Below are 26,444 nucleotides of genomic sequence, written 5' to 3' on the forward strand. Positions count from 1 at the left end.
ACCATATATTGATCTTTGGTTGACAGTCATGGTTTAAATAGTTCGGTGAGTTTTTGTTTTGCTGACGGACGTTGTGTTAAGTCTAATTATAACGCAGGCATTTATGTATTTTTAGTGTGTGTCAAAACTCGCTGATGTTCCCTCCATCCTTGAAAAAGGACACCGAGGCGTGGAATGGAAGTTAATTAGACGCATGTACACTCAATTTGTGAAACACGATTTTGAATTTAAGTACTCCAAAGTAGGGTGTAGTGAATTGCTTAAACTGCAGTTAACATTTTCTTGTGCAAATTTTACCGACGAATAAATGAAAATTATGAAAAGTTTTCGAAACGTTATTACCAAAATGCAAACATGTACCACACCAATGAAACGAGAGAAAGCAGTCTCTTGGAGATTCTGGGCGAGGCGGCGCTCCTCACGGCCTGCGCTGCGCGCGCACCCCTAGCCCCGTGACGGCGAACACAGCGTTGGGCTCGAGCAGCAGCTGGTCCTCGGACAGAAAACGAAAGTCTTCTTTATTTGGGATGAAGTAAGTTCAGGCAACATGAACCTGCAGTCCATAAATTTTTACGTCTGAGGAACCTCTTGAGAAGTGACCTTGCCATTCTCAAAGTTTTCCCAGTGCTGATAATGCTATTTGGACCATAATGATCTTCTGCGTCATTCAAGTTTGTTGTAGTTTTCCCTGCACTTTGTTTCTTCTGAAATATGAATGAAAATTTCGTTACTGTTCCCCTCCGCTTCCAAGATCGCATAACTCCGTTGTAAGAAAGGCAACCGTGAGGTAAGCGCCTCTGGATGGTGGGCCCTGAGTACGAAAGGCTCCGCGTCTGTGCCGTTCTCGCACCGGGACAGCCGCAACTTAGTACACTGTGAGGGAAGCTTTTAGGTAACCCTGAGGCGAAAGCAACAACTACGATAGAGATTCTAAAATTGCGTAACTGCGATTGCTTTTTTTTTTCACACGTCCTCCCTTCTTGATAGACTTTTATAATATACACCCAGCGTTTAAATAATGGCGTCCTGGTGGGCAAATAGATGCGTACATGTCTCGGAACTTTTTTGACCCGGGTTCAAGACTTCTCTTAAAAAATTTCAACGCGAGTCAATAATGAAAACGGGTGTTACTTCTACGCTGCGTGCCTATAATAAATGCTTATGTTATTTTCACGCTGCTTGCCTGCTAGGAATCATTTTATTATATTGACGCATGGCAATTTTTTAAGAGAAAAGAGAAGTCTTGAACTCAGGCCCAAAAGTTCCGAGACACGTACACATCCACTTGCCCACCAGAACGCCATGCTGGACCCGGGCACCAAGAGAAGGACTCTTTTCAGCCATGGGTGCCAATAAGTATTCGTTGCCTTAGAGGCACGCAGCGTGTGAATAAAAGCTAAAATATTACTTGCACGCAGTAAAACTTTTCCTGCACATAAATAATAAAACTGGGCCTTGCAGACACGCTGCGTGAAAATAAGGTGTATTTATCTTACAAACACGCAAGACCCATTTTTCTTGTTTAAACGCCGCGTGTCTATAATGACTCCGTTCCCGCTGTCCACACGGTGCATTCGCTGAATCCGTTGCCCTTCTTCGATTCCTCTCCACTTCCGTCGCAGAGTTGGTGGCGCACTTGGGGCCGTGAAACGCAGCCGCAGTGTTCCCAGCGGTCCCTCGTCGGCTTGCCCGAGGCGGATTACCCGAAGGTGAGTTGCAGTCGGCACGCGAGGCACCTGTTGGCTGCAGAGTGACGGTGCACCGCGCGGCGGTGAAGGCTGCACTGCCAACGAGGCGCCGAGGAAGCCTGCGCGATAAATGTTAGTGTGCAAGTTCAAACTTGTGTTGCTGAAGTTTGAACGTATGTAACGTTTTGCTCCAAGTAGAGACCACAATTTCTCAAGTTTCCGCAGTTTTGTACGTATAGTAGTTTGCGAATTGCACGTATGTGCCCATAATCGTGCAAAGTATACGTACTAAATTGTCGGCGAACATTCAGTGTGTGTGTCTGCAGGCAGTTCTATTAGGGAATCTGTTCGCTTGGAAACCCATACTACCCTTGTTTCCGGTCACTGTTAAAGTCACGATCTACTGTCTAACGAGGTTTCCACTGTAGGATTTCTTGGCTTGTCCTGACTAGCGTGAAGCATTCCCGATCAACGTAAACTTGCTGAGGTAAAACCAAACAAGGGGCCATCGATGTTAGTTCGTCTTGCCAGTCGTGCTTGTATGGGGACGTCCGTCAAATACGGTGCGCAAGTGGGGAAGGGGGACCCAGTGGCCTGACGCTGCGGCACACACACGAGGTGACGGGGTAGCGTAACACATTGAATGTGAGAGGGTTTACATTGTGTTTTCCTCAGTAAGTGATTGTAACGTTAAATCGTGGTGGTCTGAGCTAGCGTCATGGTGTGCTGCAATGGGTCCGTACCAAAGCTGCGTAACGTAACAAGAAGTGCGTAACGCAACAAGAAGTGCGTAACGAAAGTAGGTGGTGTAGGGCAGACCGTTGCACGTCGTACCAGGCTACGCGATCGGGGTGCTGCACCATTTTCGTTTCGGCAATCGGCGCCTTGCGTTTACACCTACACTCTCATTCAGGGGTGTTCTAAAACTTGACGCCTTTAGTCGCTTGCCTTAGGTTTTGGCAAGCGACTAAAGGCGTCAAGTTTTAGAACACCCCTGAATGAGAGTGTAGCTTGGCCCGCGGCGCTGACTCACTTCGGCAGGCTCCTCTCCCAGACACAGTGCGCGCTAATCGTCGTGATCTCAACCCAGCATGCGGTGTTCGCATTTGTGGGTTGCGCCGTCGGAAATATCTAAAAAATTTTGTATGCGCGCTTTAAACGGTTTAAAGCAGACTCGAAGTTGTTACGCACCGCATGCGACAAATTTTAGGGATAAAGGGTTAAGCTGTGTTGCGGCTCGCGTTAGGTCTTCATTTAAGTTTCAGTCCTTTTAGTATTTCTCAATGGGTCAAATGTCCACCGTATTGGGACTTTGTAGAACCTTAAAATATTTAACTAGCATCCTTTCTGAACCCCTATCTACTTCATTTTTCAGAATTCAGAGAACGAGTCGGTGTGCATCATCCCCTCCTGCATTTTGAGGTCTTCACCAGCACCAAAGGTATGCTCAATTTTCTCTGGCCTCTGTTACACGAGGCAAGCCTGAACTGACACTAACAGGTCTCTCTCTTTGTTCCAGCAGGCCCTGCCCTGCCAGGCGCATCATGCCCCTCGAGAGCTCACTGTGCGGCGAGGTGGCGGCATCGTCATCGGCGCCGCGTGTTCCACGTGGCAAGCGTGGAGGGCAGCAGGCACTCCACTGTGCAGTCTGCGAGAAGGAGTTCCGATTCAAGTGGGACCTCCAGGTGCACCTACGAGTCCACACCGGGGAGAAGCCTTTCGAGTGCACGTTCTGCGGGAAGAAGTTTTCTCAAAGGGGTCAGGTAACAACGCACCTTTGGATCCACACCGGGGAGAAGCCTTTCGAGTGTGTAATTTGCGAGAAGAGGTTCACGCAAGGTGGAACTCTGAGGACGCACCTTCGCACTCACACTGAGGAGAAGCCGTACGAGTGCACAGTTTGCCAGACGTTTCCTGACATGTCCAGGACAACAAAAAAAATTCTTAGCAAAACGATTCACGTAGCTGACAGATTTAAGAAGGACCTTAACTTAGCTCCCAAATTTAGTGCGCCGTTGCAAAGACAAGTTGCAAAGCAGTTTGCATTTAGCGAGTACACTAGCACCTGATTGCGAGCTACAGAGGTGCCAGGAAAGTCTCAAGGAGAGACCGAGAGGCCGATATGGCGTCGAGTGAGTGCGCGCCTCTCACTCGGCAGACTCGGGTTTGTCCGGCCGACATCCATCGAACGCACAGTAGTAATAAGGATTATCGGTTGCCGGTCGCTGGAACGTGCAGAAAAATTTTGTGCAACTCAGTGCTAACATGGTAGGTGCACAGCATTCGTCCAGCTACATAAATTTACGAAGCGAAGGAAGTACTTATTCTGAAAGACGAAGTTTTAGCTGTACAGGAATTTACCTGTGCAGCCTAATTATTTTCTAGTGTAGTGATCTAAGAAGGCACCTTCGCACCCACACCGGGGAGAAGCCTTTCGAGTGCGCAGTTTGCAAGAGGAAGTTCAATCAGAGATACCACCTCCGAACGCACCTTCGAACGCACACAGGGGAGAAGCCATTTGAGTGCGCCGTTTGCAAGAACAAGTTCACTGCAAGTTCGGATTTAAGAAAGCACCTTCGCACCCACACTGGGAGAAGCCTTACGAGTGCACGTTGCAAGAAGAAGTTCACGCAAGGTCGAAAGTCTGAGAATGCACCTTCGCACTCACACGAGGAGAAGCCTTAGGTGCACCGTTTGCAGAAGAGTTTCAAAACACCACAAAATCTCAGAAGGCATCTCAGAACCCACACTAGGTAGAAGCCTTCGAGTTCCAGTCAGCAAGAAAAAGTGCAGCACAAGCAGCAATCTCAAACGCCACATCCGGACGAAGAAACTATCTGAATTGGCTCACGTGTGGTCCCTTAGAATTACGATTAGTTAAGAGTCAGTCATTTTCCCGTTTATCTTTTTTAATTGTTTTTGATGAGTGATTTTGCTGTTTTTACTGACCGGCTGCACTTTTTCGTTAGTGTCTCACGTCTCAAGTACGAATCCGCGGTCTTAGGACGCTTCCTGTATTGTTGGTTTCTTCTGACTGATTTATTGGTACGTTGGACTCGTCGAAATTCATAATGACCTTTCAAGGAAATTTCCCGCAGTTCCGTTTTCTTACGAGTCTTGGTACCGATGCGCGTCACTCTGCAGTCGGACACCGTTGATCAGGGAGGAATGCACCACTTTGCTAGTAGTTTGACACAGTCATGCCCATCCGAAGGCTCCCAAGTTTAGAAGCATTCCCTTTTAACAAAAAAATTATAGCTGGTGACTTCAACATGCTTGATTGTAAAATAAAATACTAATGAATGCTGCCAAACATTTGTTTTTATCACTGTTTTGAAACTCTTAATGAGAAGCAGATAAATCTTTTTCTGAAAGGAACAGAGGGTCATTGTCAGAAGTCTTGAAATAATTTATATCTATATAGACTCGTTAAGAACAAAGGCTACGAAATAATTGACTTGCTCCCCATTTAAAACAAGCTTTCCGCTTATTCTTTTAAAAAAAAAAACCGATGGACAAACCGAATGTGATCAGAGCAGCGCCGAAAACATCTCATAACGAAGGACTCGTTATTTTAGCGATAAATGAGCAAAGTCTCCAATTGTAAGTTCCCTAACTGAGGTGCTGAGAACAGCCTCAAATGCAGAAGACCTTTTCTTGTAAAACTTTAACCGTCAAGTAAATTATAATATTCATTTTTTAGAAATCTTCATTACAAAAATTCCAACATGCTCTTCACAAATGGAACGAGAGAAAGCAATCTCTTTTCTTTAAGCTGCCTAAGAATTGTTTCACACCATCACATCACAATTATTTAGGTCAAGTTTTAGACAATCTGAAAGGAAGTCCTCAAGGAAGAACTTGTAACCCAGCGGTTCTCAACCTTTTCCCGACAACCCTAAATTTGTAGCCAAAATTTTTCACGACCCTCAGGACCCTCCCCCACAAAAAAACAATGCCCTTTTTGAAAGAATTTCAAGTAAACGCCCACACGCTTGAAACCTTTACGGAGTATTTTGAGCGTTACATAGTGCAAACTAAATAACTTTGCATACGAAGAACAAGTTAATAAATTACGAAGTATTTTCTTTGATAGCTTGTGTATGCTCAAAGTTATTCGTCATAACAAATTGTTTGCTTTGGAAGTTTGTATGGTTTTCAGAATGCAGTTCCCGCCAGGGCTTGGCACGGCGTCCAGCCGGGAGACCGCTCGAAATTTTTCCGCGAACCCAAGGTTGATAGCCTCTGCACTGTTAAAAAATGTGCTGTAAATTAACAGCATTTATGCTGTTAAGTTTGATAGCAACACTACTTGTTTTATTACAAGCATGTTGTAGCCCTCGGTGCTGTTTTCAGACAGTTCGATTGTAATAAAACAATACTTCTTTGGAGTCTTCGATAAAGTCTTCGCTACAATTGTGTTCATCTCATCGTGCTGTTATTAAACAAGACCCCTGTAACCTGACAACAACATATGTTTTAAGATTGCAAAAGGCTGTTTCTAAACATGAAACCTGTTCAACGACAACACAACTGTTTTGAATCACGATAACATTATTGTTAATTGACAAGGAAGTTGTTTTGAAACGAAAGTGTTGTTTCTGGATGGGTTTCCCGTTTAGACACAAAACAATACTGTTGTTATGTAACAGCATTACTGTAGGTGATTGTGTTGTAATATTACAGTGGATTTATAACAGTGTGTTCCATGTTCCATCCTTACTCAACTCTTGTTACACTGAGAATTACACTCTCAGCCGTTCACTGACTATTTCTCATTTGCAGACGTATTTCTGTAAGCAACCATAATAATTAGTATTTAGTTCTTAAATACTTAAAAAGTTCTTTGTAATTTACTAAGAAAACGGTAATATCAGTACAGTAATTAGTAATTGCTAAGTAATAATGACAAAAAATACTAAGTATTATCGTTGCTTACAGAAATGCGTCTGCTAATGAGAAATAGTCAGTAAACGGCTGAGAGTGTAAAGAGTCTTGATCAATACCCATTATCGGGCGAGGTATACTTAAACACCGTAATTTGGGCGAGAAAGGGTGTTTCAGCTACGTGTATGGCTGCATAGTTATCACCCAAGGTTTCCACACCCAAAAATGGGCGATAAAGAATTCCCCGCCCAAAATTTTAGTCCCGATCATGATGACTATCGTTTTCAGTGCAGGGCCTGGTCTAAATTCCATCGGAAAAAGGAGGTTACTGAACCAAAGTCTACATGACTCCTATAAACAGGCGGCCAAGGGGTCCACTCATCTTGGTACTTTTAGGAGACTCGTGTACAAAAGAAGCAAGACAACTAAACTGCTTCTTTTTTTTAACCTCTAGTGTATTTGGAGAGGAGAGTTAACCTCGAGTAACCAGAATGTATCTCACTAGTTCTTAGTGCAATGCACACTGAACGCTTGTTACTGCAACCAACGTCCAACTTCTTGAAGATTTAGTAAGTTACAGGACACAAGGCTCCGCGGAGTCATGTCAGTGCGTTCTCGCACTGGAGCAGCCTTAGATTCGTACACTGTGAGTGGAGCGGAAGCGACGGGAACAAGAGAGCACGCGTAGAACCTTACGAAGTACTTTGAGCAGAACTATACAGTTTTTTATACGAAGAAATAGTTCGTAACTTATTCTTTTCTTTGAAAGCTCATGAATTCTTTGTAAAGCCGGAAAGAGGTTGGAGGATTTTCAGAGCGTGGATCCTGAAATTGCGTAACCGCATCTTCCACGCGTCCTCTCTTCCCGCTGTCCACACGGTGCATTCGCAGAATCCGCTGCCCTTCTTCACAGCATTCGGTGAAACTGTTCTCCACTTCCGTTGCAGAGTAGGTGGCGCACTTGGGGCCGTGAAACGCAGCCGCAGTGTTCCCAGCGGTCCCTCGTCGGCTTGCCCGAGGCGGATTACCCGAAGGTAAGTTGCAGTCGGCACGCGAGGCACCTGTTGGCTGCAGAGTGACGGTGCACCGCGCGGCGGTAAAGGCTGCACTGCCAACGAGGCGCCGAGGAAGCCTGCGCGATAAATGTTTGTGTGCAAGTTCAAACTTGGTGTTGCTTAAGTTTGAACGTATGTAACGTTTTGCTCCAAGTAGAGACCAAAATTTCTCAAGTTTCCGCAGTTTTGTACGCATAGTAGTTTGCGAATTGCACGTATGTGCCCATAATCGTTCAAAGTATACGTACTAAATTGTGGGCGAACATTCAGTGTGTGTGTCTGCAGGCAGTTCTATTAGGGAATCTGTTCGCTTGGAAACCCATACTACCCTTGTTTCCGGTCACTATTAACGTCACGATCTACAGTCAAACGAGGTTTCCACTGTAGGATTTCTTGGCTTGTCCTGACTAGCGTGAAGCATTCCCGATCAACGTAAACTTGCTGAGGTAAAACCAAACAAGGGGCCATCGATGTTAGTTCGTCTTGCCAGTCGTGTTTGTATGGGGACGTCCGTCAAATACGGTGCGCAAGTGGGGAAGGGGGACCCAGTGGCCTGACGCCGCGGCACACACACAAGGTGACGGGGTAGCGTAACACATTGGTTGTCAGAGGGTTTTCGTTCTGTTTTCTTTCCTCATTAACTGATTGTAACGTTAAACCGGGGTGGTTTGAGCTAACGTCATGGTGCGCTGCAATGGGTCCGTACCAAAGCTGCGTAACGCAAACAAGGTGCGTAACGAAAGAAGGTGGTGTAGAGCGGACCGTTGCTCGTCGTCCCAGGCTTCGCGATCGGGATGCTGCACCAGTTCCGTTTCAAGCCTTGCGTTTGCACCTCGCTTGGCCCGCGGCGCTGACTGCCTTCGGCAGGCTCCTCTCCCAGACACAGTGCGCGTTAATCGACGTGACCTCAATCCATAGCACCATAGGGTGCTCGCACAGCACCGTCGGCAGGATCTTAAATTGTTTGTATGTGCGCTTACACTCCCAAGATGCTACTAAGCTTTGTCTTCGTACGAACAAAAAGCTCACATGACTGCGCAGCGAGGGTAGTAACCTATTGTGAAGGGTTCTATGAAGTAGAAAGTCCTCTGTATTTTGACAGATTTGTGTCACAAAGTACCGAGCATCTGCTTAGTAGTAAGACTCCACGGCATTTTTAGAAGGAAGTTGGGAGTGTAAGAGGAAGGGCAGAACTTATCAAATTGTTTTGTCCGGTATCCGATAAACATCAAGTGTAAATGATCAAGCTGAGTTGCGCCATATCCTGGCGTAAAGTCTTGCCATGTAATTTTCAGTTCTCTCATTACTGGATTAACTGGATTAACTGTCAGCCATATGGGGAGTTTGTGGAGCCTTTTAGAACACTCAGAAAAGCTTGCAAAGAAAAGTACTTTGCAGTACAAAGCATTCTCCAGCATTGTATTACAAACTGCCTTGCGTACTTTTTTCTACGCATACACTGCAAAAAAATTTCTGAAATTTAAGACATGAAAATGTCTTAAATTTAATAACATTTTGAAATGATGTGAAAACTCAGAAAAGTTTGTAAAAAGTGCTATACTTTATTACATTTACCAAAACTAAAATGAAAAGTAATAAATATTTTGGTAAATTTAAAAACCACTTTTAAAACTTAGGAACTGGGTTGTCAAAATTAAGATTGCCTGCCAAAAGTAAAAATTGGTTTCTTAAAATCTACATGACTGATGACTTTTCATAACTAGATTTCTGAAACTAACTGATTGAGGTTAAAATTGAACGCTTCAGTGATAGCTGTCACATTCAACGTAAACCGAAGGTTTAGTTTGATTACTTCACGCAAACTGTCGACAAGCCACTTCTCACACGGTATGGCCCACAGTCAGCCGCTGGGTTCAAGGTCAGGTTTCACAGACCTGCCCCTAGGTGGCGCTTAGAGCGCCGTGTCCGTTCCCGAATAAGAATTTCCTATTTGTATTTCTAAAAGAACTTCTTTTGGCAAATGATACCATCTGTTGCCTTAGTAAATGTCTTTTCTAGCCGCTAGCTCAAATTTTTTAACAAAATATTCCATTGAAGTTGAGAAAAACGCACAACCATGTTGCCACTCGCTGTCGTCTGCTGTCGGCCATTAGGTTAGGTCCAGGCACCTCCTCTGTTGAGGCACAGTCGGAAGATGGAAGACAAACAAGTATCAGGTCTTCGTGCTTCGAATAATTTATGACAATTGGCACTGTAATGTGACACGATGTAAGATGCATTTCAGAATTCTGACATCCACACTCGAAATCGGACGTCGGTATAGAATTCCTTTTCTCCCACTTTAGTCATATTTTAATAAACCATAATCTATGAATTTTAAAAACTTTGTCATTAGTTTTAAGAGGAGAAAGTTTCTTACTTTTAATAGCAAAAAATCTTTGTAAACTGCTTCACAAACTAGTTTCTTAAAATTAAGATGGATTTTTTTTGCAGTGATGTAACATAAGCTGGAGGACATTGAGCATACCTTTGGTGCTGGCGAAGACCTCAAAGTGCAGAAACGAATGATGCGCACCGCCTCGTGTTCAGTCTTCTGCAAAGCGAAATAGATAAGGGTGAAGAGTGGACGCTGGTAAAATTCACTCAAAAAACCTTGCGAAGTATTCTCCGGCATTGTATTGCAAACTCTCTTACAAACTATTTTCTTTGCACTGCGAAGTATTTCTTTGCAACTTGCAAAGAAAATGCTTTGCAACATTACAAACCATTGCTTCGCAACTTTGCAAACTTTTTCCTTCGCAACTTACAAACAATTTCTTTGCAATCACTGCAAAAAAAATCCATCTTAATTTTAAGAAACTAGTTTGTGAAGCAGTTTACAAAGATTTTTTGCTATTAAAAGTAAGAAACTTTCTCCTCTTAAAACTAATGGCAAAGTTTTTAAAATTCATAGATTATGGTTTATTAAAATATGACTAAAGTGGGAGAAAAGGAATTCTATACCGACGTCCGATTTCGAGTGTGGATGTCAGAATTCTGAAATGCATCTTACATCGTGTCACATTACAGTGCCAATTGTCATAAATTATTCGAAGCACGAAGACCTGATACTTGTTTGTCTTCCATCTTCCGACTGTGCCTCAACAGAGGAGGTGCCTGGACCTAACCTAATGGCCGACAGCAGACGACAGCGAGTGGCAACATGGTTGTGCGTTTTTCTCAACTTCAATGGAATATTTTGTTAAAAAATTTGAGCTAGCGGCTAGAAAAGACATTTACTAAGGCAACAGATGGTATCATTTGCCAAAAGAAGTTCTTTTAGAAATACAAATAGGAAATTCTTATTCGGGAACGGACACGGCGCTCTAAGCGCCACCTAGGGGCAGGTCTGTGAAACCTGACCTTGAACCCAGCGGCTGACTGTGGGCCATACCGTGTGAGAAGTGGCTTGTCGACAGTTTGCGTGAAGTAATCAAACTAAACCTTCGGTTTACGTTGAATGTGACAGCTATCACTGAAGCGTTCAATTTTAACCTCAATCAGTTAGTTTCAGAAATCTAGTTATGAAAAGTCATCAGTCATGTAGATTTTAAGAAACCAATTTTTACTTTTGGCAGGCAATCTTAATTTTGACAACCCAGTTCCTAAGTTTTAAAAGTGGTTTTGAAATTTACCAACTATTTATTACTTTTCATTTTAGTTTTGGTAAATGTAATAAAGTATAGCACTTTTCACAAACTTTTCTGAGTTTTCACATCATTTCAAAATGTTATTAAATTTAAGACATTTTCATGTCTTAAATTTCAGAAATTTTTTTGCAGTGTGAGGCAAGCCTGAAGTGACACTAACAGGTCTGTCTCTCTGTTTCAGCAGCCCTCCCTGCCAGGCGCATCATGCCCCTCGAGAGCTCACTGCGCGGCGAGGTGGCGGCATCGTCAGCGGCGCCGCGTGATCCACGTGGCAAGCGTGGAGGGCAGCAGGCACTCCACTGTGCAGTCTGCGAGAAGGAGTTCCGATCCAAGAGTGTCCTTCAGGCGCACTTGCGGATCCACACCGGGGAGAAGCCTTTCGAGTGCACGTTCTGCGAGGAGAAGTTTGCTCTAAATGGAAACTTAACAAGGCACCTTCGAACCCACACCGGGGAGAAGCCTTTCGAGTGTGTAATTTGCGAGAAGAGGTTCACGCAAGGTGACAGTCTGAGGAAGCACCTTCGCACTCACACTGAGGAGAAGCCGTACGAGTGCACAGTTTGCAAGAAGAGTTTCTCTGACCGTAGCACTCTAAGAAGGCACCTGCGGACCCACACCGGGGAGAAGCCTTTCGAGTGCGCAGTTTGCAAGAGGAAGTTCGCTAACAGGTGCAACCTTGGAAAGCACCTTCGAACGCACACCGGGGAGAAGCCATTTGAGTGCGCTCTTTGCAAGAACGAGTTCACTGCAAGTTGGGATTTGAGAAGGCACCTTCGCACCCACACTGGGGAGAAGCCTTTCGAGTGCACAGTATGCAAGAAGAAGTTTACTAGAAGTGAGCAGTTAAGAATGCACCTTCGAACGCACACCGGGGAGAAGCCATTTGAGTGCGCTCTTTGCAAGAACGAGTTCACTGCAAGTTGGGATTTGAGAAGGCACCTTCGCACCCACACTGGGGGAAGCCTTTCGAGTGCACAGTATGCAAGAAGAAGTTTACTAGAAGTGAGCATTTAAGAATGCACCCTTTGGACCCATACCCGGGGGGAAGCCTACGAGTGCACCGGTGTAAGAAGAGTTTCAGTGAATCCGGAAACCTCAGAGAGCATCTCAGAACCCACACTAGGTAGAAGCCTTTCGAGTGCTCGGTCAGCAAGAAAAAGTGCAGCACGAGCAGAAACCACAAACAGCACATCCGGACGAACCGAGGAAAATCTATCTGAATTAGGTCACGTGTGGTTGCAGTGTACTGGCTTTTGCTTTGTTCCCCTCAGAATTACGATATGTAAAGGTTCAGTCATTTTCCCCATTTTTCACCTTGGATGTTGAAATATGTGCCAGGCTTGGGATGTTTGCCTATTGAAACACAGCAATTCGGTTCACGAAACTTCACGTATTTATTGTGCGTTCACACACTCGTACAGAGACACACACACGCCACAGATTACTCCGCGCACCGCGGGAGGTACTACATTATGAGAAATACTTCGCTACACTTTACACTTCTAGATGCTTCTAGTCTGTTCGGGTTTTGTATGAGAAATTGCCTCATTCCAACACCCCTCCTCAAATTTTTCAATACACACAATGTATTTACATTTTCATTAAACATATCATGTCAAAGCGACTTATGATTTTAAAACACAACAATTTCAAATTGATTTTATTGCACATTTTAACTTACATTCACTTGACACACCACAAACACAATTTTACTGCCAGAACATTTCAACTTCAACATTTTAACTTCACAGCATAAATTCTTTCAAGACATTAACAACCAACCAATGTATACAACTTATTCGGTTTAGAGCTTAATTCGCCGCGTAAGAAAAAACAACAACAACGTACCAAAACAACGTACCAAATTGCTCCATTTGGCTAAGTTCCGTTTGCTTGAAACTTATGGTGCAGGGAAAACCTATGTAAACAAATAGGCAAAAACCTCACCGGCAATTTGCTTAATCCAAACATACAAAGAAATCATCAGTACTTTAGACCAGCATGCGTCAAACACATACTTCAGAAAAACCAAAAAAACAAAGTCCTCAAATCAACAATTATATTAAGTTACAGTTTTTAAAAACCAAAAACTTTCACAAATTCAAAACCCCTGAAAAATAACAATATCATACTATTTGCATATCAATTTATAGACTCGACTCGACCCACCAGATAACATTTGACACAAACACTCAAATAAAGTCTTAGCACACAACATTAACACTTACGGTCACTGATTGTCACACATTGATTGACTTCTTTACTCAGCTCTAAATATTTCCTTTCAACCAACATAAACATAAAACACTTTTGTTACATCTGCAAAATAGGAATTTCGTCGCACTCTGAAAAATCATTCTTGACTCTTACCATTAAACATTCAAAATTGCAACTCCAAACGAATTCACATTTTCGACTGATAAATGATAACTGTAAAACAATTTCGATGTTAACAAAACAGATCAGTGTTACAACAATACTTAGGTTTTACATAGCTCATAGCTCAAATTTTCAGACCACTTTGGTGTACATTTCTGCTCACAACTATGTATAGAAACACAAAATTTTAAAATACTGCAATTTACACCTGTCACTTATAGTATTATGCATAAAGCAATTAAGCGTTTTGACGTTATTAAACATTTTAATCAACACAAGAGAACACACAAGAAAAACTGACAGCTAAACATTTTCAAAACTTATACGAGGGAAATCGACAACTGACTGCTGATTGGCTTTTGATTGCTGCTGCTGCTCTTTTCCCCCCCTCGATTTTCCGAGTACATAAAAAAACAAAGTACGGGAAAAACTTCTTTCAATTAAACTTTTCAAACGTCACACAAAAATGCAAAGCTTACAAACCTCTTTACAAACACTCAGTTTTTTTTTTTTTTTGACAAGTCCGACTGGTTTGGGGTTTCAACTCCTTTATCACAAAAATATTTGGTATTAATTCCATTTCTTTTTTTTTTTCGTTCCAAATTTTGAATACTCCAATTGAGATAAGAAATCTGAAGATTCATTTCACATGTCATGTAAAGATTTGCCTCGGATCCATTATTTGTAATTGTTACCTGTAACTAACACCTTTGCTCAAACAACAATGTCATTAATATTGTTCCACTTCAAAATAAAAAATTTATTAATAATTAATTTAATTTCAACTTCAGTCACAGAATACTCAACAAAAAGCAATTTCATACCACATTTCAAAGTCCTTTGCAAAAATTGAATGAATTCGTAAACAGAAAAACAGCATTCAAACGCATCATAACTTTGTTATACGTTACGATTGTTTCTTCCTCCAAATTTTACGCTTGTCCATTCGTCAAATACAAACTCCAACATCCACTTTATGATTAAAGATTTCAGTTTCATTACGTTCATTTCGGTATTCAAACAAAGTCATACAAGTCCATCCGCTCACTGTTGTTTATCTGTCCAGAACCAGTGCCAATGGCTTAAAATCTCGACTCTCTAGGGTACTCAACCTTTGTCTTCCTCCATATTTACTGTTAACATAAGAAAACACAGTAGCATAAAACAAACAAACAAACAATCACATTGTGCTCAAAGTGCAAACTGATTTCTCATTCAATTTCTCTGGAGAAACTCTCCGTTTTTTTTTTTTAGGAAACTTCCTTTTCTTTTTATTTTTCTTTCTTTCTTTCTTTTTCTTTCTTTCTTTCTTTCTTTCTTTCTTTCTTTCTTTTTTTCTTTCACTGTTAAAAAAAATCTGAAAATTTAGACCAAATTTTTTTAGACCTAGGGTCTGAATCTGAAAATTTAGACTTTTATCAGAATTTTCAAAAGTTGTCTTAATTTTACACCTTTGGTCTGAAAAATGAGTTTCGGACTCAAGAGTCTGAATTTTGGATGGCGCGGTAAAAATTTTCGGCGTCGGGGTTTTAAAAACAGTCATTTATAGTAAAAGGTCTAAATTTTCATCCTGCGCAGTCTGAAATTGACGCTTTATTTTCTGAAAAAGGCATGACTGTTTTCAGGTGCTATAGACCCTGAATTGCTAGAGCAGTAGTAAATAGACTTTTGCTCAGCTAAGCGAACGGCCGTCTATGTTGAGTTTAAAATCAGCCTGCAGTCCGCTGGTAGCTGCAGGATGCGACATGTTTGCCCTGGTTCCGGCATGGACCGAAGCCCTGGCCCCCCGAGCCGAGCCGTCCGGCGGCGGCCAGCCGAGCCAGGCCCACCGAGCCGACCCGGGGGCGTTCGGAAAATCACCGCGGCCCGGGCGTCCCGGCCGAAGCCTACCTGCGGGGGGCGGGGGGAAAAGGGGGGGGCCCTTAATCCCTCGGCCACTGGGATTCTGGACAGAATGCGTCAGTTTTAGCTTGTCTCCAGAGCAGTGCACATCGGATCCGAATACAAGTCCGCGTCGCGTGTCATCTTTCTTGTGACGCTCCGTCGTGAAGCAAATTTTTATGTGTTACATCGGCGCTCAGCACAGTGTGTACAGTGCCGTTTTGCCTTCGCCTTCCGTGCCCCAAAAATTGCTTCGGGTGCGTGCAGCACCACTCTGAAGCATCCAAAATCCGCGGCAAGCAGGCTGTGAAAGTGGCGTAGCCTTATACTGAATTGCGTTTTCCCAAACTAAAGGGACGGGTGATGAGCGAGTGGGTGGCTTTTTGGAAATTTGTCACCCTCTTTCATCCTCGTCCCAAAGTTTTTCATCGTGCCGAAAAAGTTTCCACAAAGTGTGCATCTGGATCCAACATGCTGCTTTCCAGTTTTAAGCTGCATTTTCTGGAGCTTACTTCGAGGACTAGTTTTTTTTTTTTGGGAAGCTCTCTCAGCAAAATATATCTATTTAAAGTTTTGCGCAACTTTGGGTGCTACTTTTAACAAAAGAGCTGTTTTACAACTGCTCTTTTAGTGCATGCATTCCATGTTTCTCAGCAATTTAAAACATCACCCCCAAAAACATAATATGCATCCTGACAAAAGTGGTAATTTTATTCCCTGGGCGGCTTAGAATTCAAACCCGCGAGGTAAAAAATTCAGACTCCCAAAGTCCGAAAATTCAGACTACCTGTAGTCGAAAAATTCAAATACTTGCTAGTCTGAAAATTTAGACACAGGTGGTCCCAAAAATTCAGAGTGTCCGGGGGGCTGAAAATTCAGACCACGGGTTTCAAAATTGACTTCATCCTAAAAAGTCTGAAAATTTCGACTTTTTTTTAAAAAGGCTTTCTTTCTTTTTCCGTGGGGGAAACCCCCCTCACAAGGGAACCTCCCTCTTTTACGTGGGGAACCTCCCTCACAGGAACCTCCCCTTTTACTTCAGGAGAACATCTCCTTAGGGAACCTCCCTTTTAGTCCGGACTGACACACTGGTACAACAAGTTTGGTTCTGGAACTTCCAGTTTTTTTTTTCTTTGTTATCTTTTTGTTCAATATTTTTATTTCACAATTCATGTCAGAGTGCACTTTTGAGCTAATTTCATTTTCAAGAGTTTAAAAGATTCAATTTTTAAATTGCCTTGCGACACACCCTCAAAGGGGTTTTCTCAATTGAAAGATTTACCTCTTTTACTTGCCTCATAAGAATTCCCAAACACCAAAAACTCATGTAAGATGTCCTTTCAGTAGTATTTTTCGGTAACATTTGTAGACACATATTTCTTGAGGTCCATTTTTACAGATGACCAAGGTGACTCCATTCTTCGCATTCATTTTAGTCATAACCGACAACTGGAAAAACACTGAAACTCGAGACATTGATTATTCAAATTTCACATTTAACGGAAAATAAATTTCACACTTCCAACGAAAAACATTCATTACAGTCACATCTGACAAGTATTAGTATTGCTATAAATAAGCTTGTTTTTATAACTTTCCATTCTCTATTTTCCTTTGAACCACACATTTGGGTTTTTTCACCCATCAGTCTAGTTCCTTTACGTTACAGCGGGTTACATTGAGCCACATGCACCCCAAAATTTGTTTCTGATATCACAACCACTTGCACCATATTTGGCATTACAAAGAATTGTACTCACTTAAAATCGCTATGTAAAATTTTATTTTTTCGGTTTATTTTTCCGTTACAAGTTTAGCCCTCACTCCCAGATTGCATTGAAAATATAGAAGCAATAATAATTTATTTTGAACGTGTTCATGACTTACCACACAACATGTTTTTGGGCATTGCAAAAATTCACAACCAAAAATTGATTCATCCGATCACAATCAATAATTCAAAGTTTTCTTCAAAATACTTCATGACCAATATTTACCATTCGTCAGCTTTTCAGTCCTTAGTATAGAAATCTGAACACTTCAACATATAAGACGAAAACACGAATTAACATGTTCTTAGTTCAGTAACCAGATACGAAGTAACAGTTTCAAGTAAAACATTGCTCCTGGTTCACTCCCTCAACTTGTTTTTGTTTTCTTTCCAATTTCATTTTTACCCAGACTTCAACAAACTTCAGAATAATTTTTTTAAATAATAAAAAATTGCTTTTTTTTTACTATAATTCATCTTATTTGTTTAAACCTTTTTATTCGTTTGTTTATAGTACCGCTTCATTAGTTTTAAATTCAAATTTTGACTGTGCTCTCCCACATTTCGCACGAATGTTCGATCTGCAAAAATTTTTCATCTCCCAAAATTTTCCATCTGCCCCTCCTGAAACTAAATTCAATAATCAAAGCTACAGGAAACTGTATGTCTAAAAACACTGTTACCAGGCTTCGTCAAAGGTACCCGAATCACACTCCAGAACAACAAAAAATGGCATTCCCTCTGACCTTGACTCTGAGCCGAAGCGACCATGGCGCCATCTCTCGGTGCTATGCCGTACTACAGACCGCTGGGGCGGGGCGGCCGGCTAGTCGCCCCATAACCTCACTCTCTGTTCTCAGTCACACGTGAATTATACGAACACCGTTCACTGCCAGTTCACATTCTCGCTTTGAAAAAAATTATTGCACAATGAAAACTTTGTTTTGCCACTGTTCACTTACATACAATACCACTCGTTGCAAGAAAAACTCAAACTTTTTTTTTCTTCCAGAAAGATCCACTTTTTTTCACTTCTGATTTACAAGCTTTCTCTGCATCATTTCTTTCGTTCCAGACGTCTGACTTTCTCCACATTCTAGAAAATTTCGTCATTCACTAAAAAAATTTTAAAGACTGTCGCTCCGGTGAGGGGAATACTCAGACAAAGAAGCCAAGTGCAGACAAAGGATCGCACACAACAAGACAGTCACAACGTCGAAAATACTAACAAATACGTTGAAATTCATTCCAGGCTTCTGATACTACAAACTTATTCATAAAGCATCATATTTTAGTCATGCCTTACCCCCAAAGCCCCTTTTTTCACTTAAAAAACCAGCAATTTTCGGACTTAGACCACACCCAGGGGGAATACCCAACTCGGACATTTTTAGGCCATTTCTCTGAAACAAAGATTTTTTTGGGCCCAAAATTTTCTTCATTGACGATAATTAACATCGGTTTCTTATTGAATTTCATCATTTGCATCCGTTTCCATTCATAATTTCATCAAAAACTTCAGATTTACGCTTTTAGCCAAACCCTCGGCGTATTCACAACCATTAAAAAACTTATAAAATTCTTCCGATTTTCAAATAAATAAGTCTCTCCTGTAACAAACAAGATCAACAATAACTCCGTTCCAATAAAAATCAAATCAAACTTCCAAAGTCAACGTCCCTTTTAACTTAAACCACAAATTCCTTCGACCACATTGTGAGAACAAAGACGGCGACGGCCCTTCACACTTCTTACAACTTTACAAGTTAATTGCGTGATTTCAACCATAACTTATTATCACAGAATATTCCTGGGCCCATAACCTGTTGAAATATGTGCCAGGCTTGGGATGTTTGCCTATTGAAACACAGCAATTCGGTTCACGAAACTTCACGTATTTATTGTGCGTTCACACACTCGTACAGAGACACACACACGCCACAGATTACTCCGCGCACCGCGGGAGGTACTACATTATGAGAAATACTTCGCTACACTTTACACTTCTAGATGCTTCTAGTCTGTTCGGTTCTGTATGAGAAATTGCCTCATTCCATGTAGTACCTCCCGCGGTGCGCGGAGTAATCTGTGGCGTGTGTGTGTCTCTGTACGAGTGTGTGAACGCACAATAAATACGTGAAGTTTCGTGAACCTAATTGCTGTGTTTCAATAGGCAAACATCCCAAGCAAATTGTTTTTTCTCTTTATTGACTGACTGCCCTTGTTCGTCAGTGTTTCAAGTACAAATCCCATCTTAGGGCGCTTTTTGAATTCGTATCCCTCCAAGGGCTCCCAAGTTTAAGAAATGTTTTCTTTTCACTAAAAAATTACAGTTGGTGAATCAACAGGCTTGATTGCGAAATGAGGGGCTCGGTTGAATACTGCCAATCATTATCTGGTTTTTGTAACTCTTTTGAACTCTTAACTCTTTTGAATTTTTTTATGTTAAGCAAATAAGTCTTTTTCTAGAAAAAGAGGACTCGAAATAATACACATCTATGTAGCGTAGTTAAGATCCAAGGATACGAAATAAATTGACTTGCTTTCAATTTCAACAAGCTTTCCGTTCATTCTTCAGATAAAAAACTGATGAGCAAACCAAATGTGTTAAAACTAGCGCCGAAAATATCTCATTACAAAGGCCCGTACGAAAATGTTGGAGTCCGAAAAGCAGCCAAAAACAACCGTTTGCGGACCGTCCGAAACGGCTCCAAAAGTCGGACCGGGACAGTTCCTAAATCCGCCCTCGGACAGTTCCCAAAAACATTGAAAAAGACCAAAGTCAGAAAGATTCCGGACTTGTCCTGAGTACCAACGCTAGTCGAAAAACGGACAGTCCGAACAAATGCACCAGCCTGCTGCCCCTCGCCCCTCCCTTTCCCCCTTCCCCTTTCCCTTCGGACGCAGGTTGCTTCGGCCGGCCGGGGATTTTCCGCGGGAGCGCGCCCTAGCGCCGGCTGGGCTCACCCTACCTGGCTCGGCTGGGCGGTCACCACTGCCGTGGCGGCTCGGCTCGACTCGGCTCGGGGCACGGTGGCCGGTCAGACACGGCAAGGGACGCGATTTACAGCCTCCAGTGGAATATTACACACAAATTTTGATCATGCACTAACTGTAGCATACCCGCAAGTACATGCCTGCACAAGCGAACTCGTTGAAGCTGTTTGCAAATGATGGGAACACTTGGGGATGAGGGTGAAAGAGGAGAGGGCGAATAAAATAATACACCTCCCACCCTCTCACCGCCCGTCCTTCAAGTTTGAGAGAAACACACACTTGCGGTAGCCAGCAGCCAGCGGATAGTTGTTTGTTTGGGACACTTGGGACACTCAAATTCGATCAATGTTTAGGAAAACGCCGTACACGACACCTCACCAAAAATTACTTCTAGAACAGTCGCGAATCGCCTCAACATCGCTCCGAGAAAGTAACGAGTGAAAAGTAGATGTGACTTGTGCGCGTTCCTCTATGTTCACTGATCACAGATGCGCTGCTGTGCGATGTGACTCGCTCAACAGCGCGCCGTAAACTGGCGAAAACTGCATCTCTGGCCGCGTCCGCCAGGGCGCCAGGTACACTCGGCGACCCTTCGGGCCTTCGGCTTGCTTCGGCACGCCGGCGAGCGGCGTTTTCCGCGTACCCAGTTGCCGGGACGTCCGGGCGCCCCGGCTCGGCCCGGGCCAGCTGCACCTAGGCAGGGCTCTTTCGGACAGTCCTTGACTTTGAGTGGTTCAGAAACCAAGAAACGGAACTGTCCGGTCCGGACTCCGATTCGGCCCGGACTCTATTCGGGCCTAACCAGAGGGAAAGCGGAACTGTCCGGGGCTGGTGGACAAGTTTGGAATAGTCCTTGGCCAGGTTTCGGAACTCTTCGCTATTGTAAGGGGACTCATTTGACCGATATAGGAGCAAAGTCCCCATATGTTTGTTTCCTTAGCGAGGTGCTGAGAGCCCCAGATGCAGATGACTTTTTCTTGTAACATGAACAGTTAATTAACTTATAATATTCATTTTCTTAGAAATCTCTGGTACAAAAATATAAACATGTAGTACAGAAATGGAACGAGAGAAAGCCGTCCTTTTTCTATACGGAGTCCACTCTGCTAACTCAAGTGTGTGACAGGCATGCACTTCTTGGTGAATGCCTGGCACACACTTCTAGGTGCATGCCTGCAGGCACACACTTCAAGGTGCATGCCTGCAGGCACACACTTCAAGGTGCATGCCCAAGGCACACACTTGCCGTCGCTAATGCATGCTAGTGCCTGAGGCATGCAGCAAAGAAGTGTGTGCCTGCCAGGCTTGCACCAAGAAGTGTACGCCTGCAGGCATGCATCAAGAAGAGCATGCCTGGCACGCACTGGAGTTTGCAGAGCAAGAATGTTGACACCATCACAATACAAGTTTTAGGCAATCTGAAAGAAAGTCCGCAGGGAAGAAACTTAGGCCCTATCCCAGGGGTTCTCAAGCTTTCTCGGCTCGAGACCCTAAATTTGAAGCTCAAAATTTACACGATCCACAGGAAAATTTTCGCGACCCCATTCGGTCTCAATCCCCAGAAACACCCCCCCCCCGGCAAAAAAAAATAAAAGTAAAAAATAAACGAACAAAAAAAACCAATGCCCTATGAAAGAATTTAAAACGAACGTCCACACGCAGAAAACCTAACGAAGTATTTTGAGCATTCATTACATAGTACAAACTTAATTACTTTGTCATGCAAAGAAATAGTTCGTAAATAAAGAAGTATCTTCTTTCAAAGCAAATGTGTGCCCAACATTATTCGTTTGCGAAACAAAATGTTTGCTTCGTATAGGGCCTAAAATAGTTCGTATGGTTTTTAGAATGCAGTTCCCGCGAACCTATATTCTTGTCAGTGTTTGATCTGGTGGCCGGCCGGGAGACCGCCGCAACCGCACATAACTTTTCGCGACCCCAAGGTTGAAAACCGCTGTTGGAATCTTACTTTACTCTTGTTACACTGATAATGAAACAGTCTTGATCAATTTTTAATTTCGGGCGAGGTATACTTTATCACCGTAAGTTTGGCCAGAAAGGGTGTATGAGCTACGTGCATGGCTGCAAAGTTATCAACCAAATTCGGGTGAGGAAACTTCCTTACCCAAATACACCTATGAGTGATAAAGAATTCCATCGGAAAAGGAGGTAACTGAACCGAAGTCTACATGATTCCTCTAAACGGCCAAGGAGGTCGACTCATATTTGGGCTTATAGAAGACTAATGTAAAGAGAAGCATCACAATTAAACTGCTTAGTTGTTTGAAAGTGCTGGTATGTTTGAAGAGGAGACAAAACCTCGAGTAACCAGAATTTGTCTCCCTCCTAGTTCTTAGTGCAATGCACACTGAACGCAGGACTTTCTGTAACCAACGTCCAACTTCTTTGAGATTAAGTAAGTCACAGGAAACAAGGCTTCGTAGAGTCACGCCACACTGCGTTCTCGTACTGGAGCAGCCTTGGCTTCGTACACTGTGAGTGGAGCATCTCGCAAGTCCTGAAGCGGAAGCGACGCGAACAATAGAGCACGCTTAGAACCTTAGGAATTACTTCGAGCAGGTAAAAACCGTTCAGTTTCTTATGCGAAGAAATAGTTCGTAAATTAAAGAGTATTTTCTTTGGGAGCTCATGTATTCTTTGTAAAGCCAAAAAGAGGTTGGAAGGTTTTCAGAGCGTAGGTCCTGAGATTGCGTAACCGCATCTTCCACGCGTCCTCTCTTCCCGCTGTCCGCACGGTGCATTCGCAGAATCCGTTGCCCTTCTTCGATTCCTCTCCACTTGCGTTGCAGAGTTGGTGGCGCACTTGGGGCCGTGAAACGCAGCCGCAGTGTTCCCAGCGGTCCCTCTTGCCCGAGGCGGATTACCCGAAGGTAAGTTGCAGTCGGCACGCGAGGCACCTGTTGGCTGCAGAGTGACGGTGCACCGCGCGGCGGTGAAGGCTGCACTGCCAACGAGGCGCCGAGGAAGCCTGCGCGCTGAATGGTTGTGTGCAATTTTGTACTTGGTGTTGCGGAATTTTTAACCTGCGTTACGTTTTGTTCAAAGTTGTGCCGAAAGCTGCTTAAATTTATACACTTTGGAAAGCATAGGAGTATGCATATAGCACGTATATGCACACAATCGTTCAAAGTTACATGAACAGAATTGAACGCAATCATAAAGTGTGTGAGTGTGTATAAACAAACAGTTGAACCAGGAAATCTTTTCGCTTGGAAACTCAGTCACCCTAGTTTCCGGTCACTGTAAACGTCAAGATTCACCAAAGCTTACGACGGTAGGATTTCTTTCGGGTCGTCCTAATTAGCCTGAAGGGAAATCGGCGAGAAACGTGAAGCGTTCCTATCGACGTTGACTTTTAAAAGCAAAACCGAACAAGTGGCCGTCGATTTGAGATCATGTTGGCAGTTGCATTTGTTTGGGGACGTCCATCAAGGTACGCGCTTGCGCTTGGGGGCAGGGGGACCGAGTGCGTTACGCTGCGGTATGGACACGAGGAGACGGGGTGAACGTCATGCGTGACCATTTAGAATGTGAGAGCCGTTGACATTGTGTTTTTATGAATTATTCGGTGTAACGCTACATCGGGGCGGTCTGGGCCAGCGTCATGCTGCGCCACTGTGGGGAAAAGGAGGGATGTCTACAAACGCGTGACTGAGTAAGGCAGACGGCAAACATTGGCTTGTCGTAACAGGCTTCGCCATCGCGATCCAGCACCCGTTTCGACAATCCTTTCGACAATTTGGGTTTAACTCTTGGCTTTTGGCCAGCGGCGCTGGGCTGCCTTCGGCAGGCTCCCCTGCGAGACATCGGCGCGCTCATCGTCGTGATCTCAAATCAAAGCAGCATACGGTGTTTGCATTTGTCAAAGGCACCGCTAGACTGATCGCAAAATGTTTATATCCACACTTCAAACAGGAAGGCGAAACTCCTATAATGTTTTTTGGCCCACATCCGATAAATTTTAGGTGTGAAGGGTCAATCTGTGTTGCGCCATATCCTGGCGTAAAGCCTTTCCATTTCTTGGGCCGTAAATCGAGGAGCAAAAGTGAGAACTAACCACTTCTGCGCAGACATCCCCCCTCGACTCACACTGTGAAAAATCCACTGAAATATTACAACACAATGACCTACAGTACTGTTGTTAAATTACAACAGTATTGTTTTGTGTCTGAACGGGAAACCCATCCAGAGACAACACTTTCGTTTCAAAACAACTTCCTTGTCAGTAACAATAATGTCATCGAGATTCAAAACAGTTGTGTTGTCGTTGAAAAGGTTTCATGTTTAGAAACAGCCTTTTGCAATCTTAAAACATATGTTGTTATGTTGTTAATAAACATATGTTACAGGGGTCTTGTTTAATAACAGCACTATGAGATCAACATAAATGTAACGAAGACTTCATCGAAGACTCCAAAGAAGTAGTGTTTTATTACAATCAAACTGTCAGAAAACAGCACCGAGGGCTACCACATGCTTGTAATAAAACAAGTCGTGTTGCTATCAAACACTGGTAAAACTAAAGCGTAGTGTTATCCTCTGGTTTCAAGCGTAGTTAGTTTACGCTTGAAATCAAGCGTATCAGGCTCATCCACCAATAATCTCCCTATCTTAATGCATGGGGAAATTTCTAGTCTATGCTTCATTTCAAGCGTAACGTCTTCAAGCGTAACATTATGCTTGACTCAAGCATTTAGTTACGCTTTAGTTTTACCAGTGAACTTAACAGCATAAATGCTGTTAATTTACAGCACTTTTTTTAACAGTGACTCCTTAACCGACCACATTCATTTCATTTTGTTGCAGAATAGGGCACGAGTCGGTGTGCACCGTTCCTCTCTGCACTTTGAGGTCTTCGCCTGCACCTAAGGTATGGTCGATGTCCACTAGCCTCCGTTACAGAGGGCAAGCCTGAAGTTACTAATTGATCTCTCTGTTCCAGCAGGCCCTCCCTGCCAGGCGCATCATGCCCCTCGAGAGCTCACTGTGCGGCGAGGTGGCGGCATCGTCAGCGGCGCCGCGTGTTCCACGTGGCAAGCGTGGAGGGCAGCAGGCACTCCACTGTGCAGTCTGCGAGAAGGAGTTCCGATGCAAGAGTGACCTCCAGGTGCACTTCCGAGTCCACACCGGGGAGAAGCCTTTCGAGTGCACGTTCTGCGAGGAGAAGTTTGCTCTAAATGGAAACTTAACAAGGCACCTTCGAACCCACACCGGGGAGATGCCCTTCGAGTGTGTAATTTGCGAGAAGAGGTTCACGCAAGGTGGAAATCTGAGAAGGCACCTTCGCACTCACACTGAGGAGAAGCCGTTCGAGTGCACAGTTTGCAAGAAGAGTTTCTCTCACAGTGGCGCTTTAAGAAGACACCTTCGGACCCACACCGGGGAGAAGCCTTTCGAGTGCGATGTTTGCCAGAAGAGTTTTGCTGTAAGTGGACAACTCCGAGCGCACCTTCGCACCCACACTGGGGAGAAGCCTTTCGAGTGCACAGTCTGCAAAAAGTGTTATACTGAAAGCGGGACCCTGAGAAAGCACTTTCGAACGCACACTGGGGTCAAGCCTTTCGAGTGCTCGGTTTGCAAGAAAAAATTCGCTCGAAGTGAAAACCTCAAGAAGCACTGTCGTACCCACATTATCGGATAGAAGCCTCCGTTGCCGTTATTATTCTTGTTGTTATTCACCTTACCCCGGCAATTTTGAGCTATTTTTTTCTTTTCGGTTTATTTCTGTGACCCGTTATGCTTGTATTTTAGGGGCTCAGTCGAAACAAAGCTGAGATCCAAGACAGCAAACGAAATTTTCAAGAGGAACTAACAGGCTTTGCTTCCATTGACCTTATTTTATTGATCTTTGGTCGGCAGTCACTTGTGGATAGTTTGAAGAGTTCTCGTATTCCTCAAGGTCCTTGTGTTACGTCTTAGTTTAATGCAGTCTTTAAAATATTCTTACTCTGTCTCACCTCGCTGATGTTCCCTCCCACCGAAGCGTGGAAATTAGTTACACGTTCGCACATTTAATTTGTGAAACATGTCTCCGAATGAAAACACTAATAATCATGGTGTTGTACACAGCTTAAACTGTTTCTTGTACAACTTTTACCGACGAATAAATAATCAT

The 26,444-nt window shown here is 43.5% G+C and overlaps 2 protein-coding genes and 1 long non-coding RNA gene across 4 annotated transcripts in view; 1 reads left to right on the plus strand and 2 right to left on the minus strand.

The window, feature by feature from the left end:
• Window positions 1-10,177, minus strand: part of LOC117651931 (gastrula zinc finger protein XlCGF7.1-like) — a 13,882-nt gene extending 3,705 nt beyond the window's left edge. Inside the window, exon 1 of one of the 2 annotated variants that reach the window (XM_034396547.1) lies at window positions 10,119-10,177. The gene's annotated coding sequence lies outside the window, so the exon portion shown is untranslated. The remainder of the gene's footprint in view (window positions 1-10,118) is intronic. The other variant, XM_034396555.1, reaches the window with a different exon arrangement.
• Window positions 770-26,444, plus strand: LOC117651925 (gastrula zinc finger protein XlCGF71.1-like). Its single transcript, XM_034396534.1, has 4 exons — window positions 770-787; window positions 1,623-1,709; window positions 3,064-3,129; window positions 25,272-26,444. The coding sequence occupies exon 4, from the start codon at window positions 25,296-25,298 to the stop codon at window positions 25,968-25,970; it is 675 nt and encodes a 224-aa protein (XP_034252425.1). The 5' UTR covers window positions 770-787; window positions 1,623-1,709; window positions 3,064-3,129; window positions 25,272-25,295; the 3' UTR covers window positions 25,971-26,444.
• LOC117652009 lies at window positions 14,483-17,747 on the minus strand. The gene is made up of 2 exons (XR_004588137.1): window positions 16,823-17,747; window positions 14,483-14,792 (listed from the first exon to the last, which is right to left on the minus strand). It is a non-coding gene; the product is annotated as an uncharacterized LOC117652009 (long non-coding RNA).

The sequence above is a fragment of the Thrips palmi genome, unplaced genomic scaffold (genome assembly GCF_012932325.1).
Source record: "Thrips palmi isolate BJ-2018 unplaced genomic scaffold, TpBJ-2018v1 HiC_scaffold_10, whole genome shotgun sequence".
NCBI classification, from domain to species: domain Eukaryota; kingdom Metazoa; phylum Arthropoda; class Insecta; order Thysanoptera; family Thripidae; genus Thrips; species Thrips palmi.